This window comes from Numida meleagris, chromosome 12, assembly GCF_002078875.1.
Source record: "Numida meleagris isolate 19003 breed g44 Domestic line chromosome 12, NumMel1.0, whole genome shotgun sequence".
Lineage (NCBI taxonomy): Eukaryota > Metazoa > Chordata > Aves > Galliformes > Numididae > Numida > Numida meleagris.
The window spans coordinates 17,847,528-17,853,131 of NC_034420.1; the positions used below are offsets into that span (position 1 = coordinate 17,847,528).

General features: G+C 52.1%; 1 protein-coding gene across 1 annotated transcript; it reads left to right on the forward strand.

Annotated features, from left to right (window-relative positions):
• Positions 434–3,410, forward strand: EGR1 (early growth response 1). Its single transcript, XM_021410663.1, has 2 exons — positions 434–1,146; positions 1,473–3,410. Exons 1-2 carry the CDS (start codon positions 636–638, stop codon positions 2,768–2,770), a joined length of 1,809 nt encoding a protein of 602 aa, XP_021266338.1. The 5' UTR covers positions 434–635; the 3' UTR covers positions 2,771–3,410.

A 5,604-nucleotide genomic window follows, 5' to 3' on the forward strand; every position in this document is an offset into this window, starting at 1 on the left:
GCCCCCGCCGGGCAGTGCTGCCAGCTCCCTGGAAACTCCGCATCGCGACTGCCGGCGCGCGGGCCCTTCACGGGCACCGGGGGAAGTGAACAGTGCGAGCCGAGAACGAGGCGGTGGCGGAAGCCCTGCCGCGAGCCTGCCGCCGACGGCGGAGCTGGGGGATCCCGGGTGGTCCCCAGTGCCTCTGCGCCGTCCGTCCGGCGGCGGAGCCGCACGCTTTCGAGGCCTGCGGGCGGGAGCGCGCGCACGTCCCGGCGGCAACCTGGCTCCCGCTCCCGGGCTTCCCGACCCCGCCTAGCCGGGACCGGAATCACCAAATAAGGAGCGGGATGTCTCCGCCGGAACCGAGACTTATATGGCCGCTTCCTAATATGGAAAGGGCGGCCGAGGCTTCCGGCGGGCAGGCCAGGGCAGGCGGGGGCCGGACAGCGCGCGCCTCAGGGCTGGCAGCGCTGAAGTGATGCTGCTCGCGGCGGGGCACAGGGCCGCCGCGGGTGTGAGGGCCGCCACGGTCGCGGGGCTCTCAGTATGGGGCGAGTGAGGCCCCCACCGCCCGGCTTTCCCCGGTGCCAGGCGCTGACGCCAGGCGGGGTCCTCCGGCTCGCCTCCATATAAGGGCTTCCTGCTTCCCATATATGGCCATGTACGTCAGGGCCGGGGCGGGCTGCGGCCGGTGGGATCCGATATATAGAAGCGGCTCCGGAGCGGGCGAGGAGCCGAGCGCTTCCAGCGGGCAGCGGGGGGAAGCCCCGGGCCGTCCGGCGGGCGGGAGGCCATCGCTTCCAGCGGGCAGCGCTGGGTGGCCGCGGCGCAAAGGCAGGCAGCAGGCAACGGCCGCCTCGCCGCAGCTGGCCCGTCCGGCGGGCCCGCGGCGGCGGCGCCACCCGTCACAGCCCGAACCCGGCTTTCTCATGGCTGCGGCCAAGGCAGAGATGCAGCTCCTACCCTCGCTGCAGATCTCCGACCCCTTCGGCGTCTTTCCACACTCGCCTCCCGCCATGGATGGCCACTATCCCAAACTGGAGGAGATGATGCTGCTCAGTGGCGGGGGACAGCAGTTTCTTGCTCCTCCCGGGGCGCCTGAGAGTGCGGGCTTCGCCGCGGCCGGAGAACCCGGCGAGCAACACTTCGAGCACCTCGCGGCAGGTAAGCATGGTGGCCTGGCCCGGGGATGGCAGGGGAGTCCTGGTGGACCGCGGAGGCGGCAGCGCCCACGGGAGCTCCGAGACGCAGCGGTGCCTCTGACCCGGCGGCTGCGCGGGGGTATCTCCTATGTTGTGCGTCAGCGGCTCTGGGCTCGTTGCTGCTGGAGACCTGCCAGCGGCGCTGCAATACGTTACACTCAATTATTAATTAACCAGAAGCAAAGATCTGGGGCTGCACTGCATGGGGATGGCTCGTGAAGCACTGGCAGCAGCTCCAGAGCTGCTGGAAGTGGCTGCTGGAAGTAATTGCTTCTCTTCTATTTTCAGACACTTTTCCTGAGATCTCCCTGAACAATGAGAAAACCATGCCAGAAACCAGCTATCCCAACCAAACAACACGGCTACCACCAATAACCTACACGGGGCGCTTCTCCCTAGAGCCGGCCCCGAATGGTAGCAACACCTTATGGCCGGAGCCCCTCTTTAGCCTTGTCAGTGGGCTAGTGAGCATGGCTAATGCACCTCCCACCTCTACACCCTCTTCATCATCGCCCTCTTCTTCGCAGAGCACCCCCCTGAGCTGTTCTGTCCAAGGCAGTGAGAACAGTCCAATTTATTCGGCTGCACCAACTTTCCCCACTTCCAGCTCTGATATTTTCCCTGAACCACAGACTCAGTCCTTTCCCAACCCCTCTGGAGCCCCCATCCAGTATCCACCTCCAGCTTATCCAACTGCTAAAACCAACTTCCAGGTGCCAATGATCCCGGATTACCTGTTCCCTCAGCAACAGAGTGAGCTCAACCTTATCACAGCTGATCAGAAGCCCTTCTCAGCCCTTGAGACCAGAGCACAGCAGCCTTCCCTCACGCCGCTGTCCACTATCAAGGCATTTGCCACGCAGACTGGCTCTCAGGAGTTGAAGACTCTCAACACTAACTATCAGTCCCAGCTGATCAAGCCCAGCAGGATGAGGAAATACCCTAACCGCCCCAGCAAGACACCTCCTCATGAACGGCCCTATGCTTGCCCAGTGGAGTCCTGCGACCGGAGATTTTCAAGGTCCGATGAACTAACTCGTCACATTCGCATCCACACTGGACAGAAACCTTTCCAGTGCCGCATTTGCATGCGGAACTTCAGCAGGAGTGACCACTTGACCACGCACATCCGCACACACACAGGAGAGAAGCCATTTGCATGTGACATTTGTGGCAGAAAGTTTGCCAGAAGTGATGAGAGGAAGAGACACACTAAAATCCACCTTAGGCAGAAGGACAAGAAAGTGGAAAAGGCAGCTTCGGTCTCAACTACTTCTTCCCCTGTTGCTGCCTACTCATCCTCTGTGGCTACGTCCTACCCTTCCTCCATAGCCACCACTTACCCCTCACCAGTGCGCACAGTGTATTCCTCCCCTGCTTCCTCTTCTTATCCCTCCCCCGCACACACGACATTCCCATCTCCGTCTATAGCAACCACTTACCCCTCTGGCACTGCCACTTTTCAGACCCAAGTGGCCACTTCTTTCCCATCTCCAGGGGTTACCAATAATTTCAGCTCACAGGTGTCTTCAGCACTTTCAGACATGACATCAACCTTTTCTCCAAGGACAATTGAGATTTGCTGAGATCACCTTCTGGAACAGGAGCATTCACCTCTTCCATTGGTACTAAGAGACATGGAGTCTCCAGTTACTCCCCCAACACTGTATGTTGCAAGGCTATCTAATATTTCTTTAAAATTCAGCTGCCTGAAAAAACTGCTGTTTAAGTTTTCCACCACTGTCGAATAACTTAATTTGCATGGATTGTGGATATAAGTTCAGTATAATTTTCCCCATAAACAAACAATAGTATTATACTAGGAGGAAAGGACCTTTAATTAAGTACTTAGCTGATGTAAATTGTATGTGTGCCATGGTTTTGCTTTCCTTTAGGTACTGTTGATGTTGAAAAAGTTTTGCATATCCATGTTGTATTATTTGGAGTTTGCAGGGCCATATTTTGTAAATGTTAATTCTATTTTAGTGACAATGCTGTAATGAGTTTAAAACTTCTCTGGGTACAGCACTTACTGTATTTGAGCATGTAAGAGTGATACTATGTAAAAATCACCTGATAAGACACTCAAATGTGGCAGAAGTTTTGTTTTTAAAGTTACAAGTCTTGGTGCCTTTTTGTGAAGCCTTGCTGATGTCATGCATTTGTGTGAATAGATGCTTTGCATCTTGCCTTAAAGCAAAAGGGATGTTATGCAAAGAATGTAAGAGAAAGCAGGGAATGGGTGGGGAAGGGAGCACTAGTACGCCCTGGGAGACAATGTAAGCAAAAAAAAACAAAAACAAAAACAAAAAAAAAAAAAAAAAAAAAAAAAAAAAAAAAAAACAAAAAAAAAAACAAAAAAAACCCCACAGAAACAAACAAACAAGAAACAAATTAAAAAACAACAACAAACCCCACTTCTCAAAGTCTATTTTTGTTACAAAAATGTAAATTTATAAATATATATATTCAGGAGTTGGAATGTTGTAGTTACCTACTGAGTAGGCAGCAGTTTTTGTATGTTATGAACATGCTGTTCATTATTTTGTGATTTATTTTTACTTTGTAATTGTGTTTGTTAAAATGAAAGTGACTGTTTGGCTTCTAAATACATTGAATGCGCTTTCCTGCCAATGGGATATTTGGTGTACCAATACCCCTCAGAAAAAATAATAAAAAAATTATCAAATCATGTAAGTTTTCACATTTTCCTTTAAGCTGCTACATAGGAAGCCTGCTGCAGCAAACCTGACTGCTAGGAAGTAATGGGTGCTGTTTGTTCCCTGGAGAAGTACCTGAACAAAGAAAGGAAGGGGTATCCATCACTCCTGCGTCCAGGAGTGCTGTCAAAGGTGTGGCTACAGCACATGCCCTTGAATTAGTTGCATCATCTACTATTTGGAAGTAATCACAATTCCTGTTTTCTGGCTTCTCCAGAAGTATGTGAGCTAATCACAGAAAGAAAAACAATGCTCCCCGTGCTGAAGGTGAGGTTTAAAAGTTAGAATCTCAACTACACAAAGACCTTACTGGGTGGTGAAAAGGGGATGACAAGGTAATGGTGTAGTTTCCAGGCTGGAAATAAAATAAGCTCAGTACATATGGCTAGTGGATGGAAGGTAGGGAGCTGAGAACTGTCATAGCTTCTTCTGTTACACAGCATAGGGCGTAAGAAATGCCTGTGCTCGATGGCCTTTAGTACAAATGTTTTCATGTTTGGAGGAGGAAAATGCATCCTTACTTGATGGCTTAAAATATACTTCAGGGTGCATGAACTCTCTATGGAGTGAATTCAGAAAAGTTTGCAGCTGTGAGAAGAAGCAGTGCAGATCCAGAGGCGGGTTCTAGTGTCAGTCTTTCCAGGTAGGTTCTTTACAAACTACTTGATATCTAGAGTTATGAGGAGCTGAGATGCAAATACAGGAGTTGATGCCTAATCTGGTATAATGTTAAATGGCAAGCAGTTACTGTAGGAGATGGCACGCCCTAATGCTTGCCAAAGTCAAGTCCATTGGCTCAGAAGGGCAACAAGGTGAATTCCCTGGCTAGTTCTTCTTGGATGCAGCCCTTAGATTTTGGTCTAAACTGTGGCAATTTTTGCTTTGAATTGTCTGTCCAAATGCATGGCAGAAAGGAAAGAAAATACATTGTCTTCTGTGCCTGGTCTTTTTGCGACCTTTGTCCAGCAACAGGAAAGTAGATTTCAGGGTTTCTGCGCATTTTCTGTGAAGACTTTTTGGTTCATGTTGGTCTGAAGAGGACAAGATTTCTGATTCTTAGGAAGTTTGCTCCCTAGTTTTATTGGGAGTGTGAGAAGTTTCTTTTGAAGAGGCTACAGCACTGCTAGAAGTCTGTCTCATGGACGCTGTTCCCAGGGAAGCAGCAGGTATTGCCAGTGGTTGGGAAACTTACCCCCTTCTGAGCAAATATGGTCTGGAGCTGGGCAAGGAGCGTACCGGGGACAGCAAAGGCCCTCTTTTCAGGCCGCTGTCAGAAAATTCGTTTGGCTGATTTAAACCTCAGCGGTTTGTGATTTAAAGTCTAGCTTCAAATGTGATAATTAGTGGCAGAAAAAAACCGTGCGTCATCGCTGGCAGTAGCCCAGCTGGTCTCGGGGGCACCGCGGGGACCCGCCGCGGCTGCTCGCGGAACGTCACCCGTGCTGCCGCGCCGCTGGAGCCAGGCCGAGCCGAGCCGAGCCGAGCCACAGCACACCGCGCCCCTACCGGGAGCGCTCCGCCGGCGGCGGGCTGAGCTGCGTCATGCAGCAACGGGGCCGCCAAGGCCGAACGGAAACGCTACTCCAGCAGCGGCCGGAACCAGTACCACCATATTTGGCGTTTCCTCCTCACCTTTTATGGTACTTCCGAGGCCCAAAAAAGGAACTTCCTGCCCCCCGCCCCCCTCCCGGCGCGTCTCC

What these genes read in the sequence shown, in the direction of transcription:
- EGR1 (XM_021410663.1), top strand. Translation starts at nt 636, where the DNA reads ATGGCCATGTACGTCAGGGCCGGGGCGGGCTGCGGCCGGTGGGATCCG. An exon ending in CTTCGAGCACCTCGCGGCAG is followed by an intron (nt 1,147 to 1,472) that starts GTAAGCATGGTG and finishes TTCTATTTTCAG; the next exon opens with ACACTTTTCCTGAGATCTCC.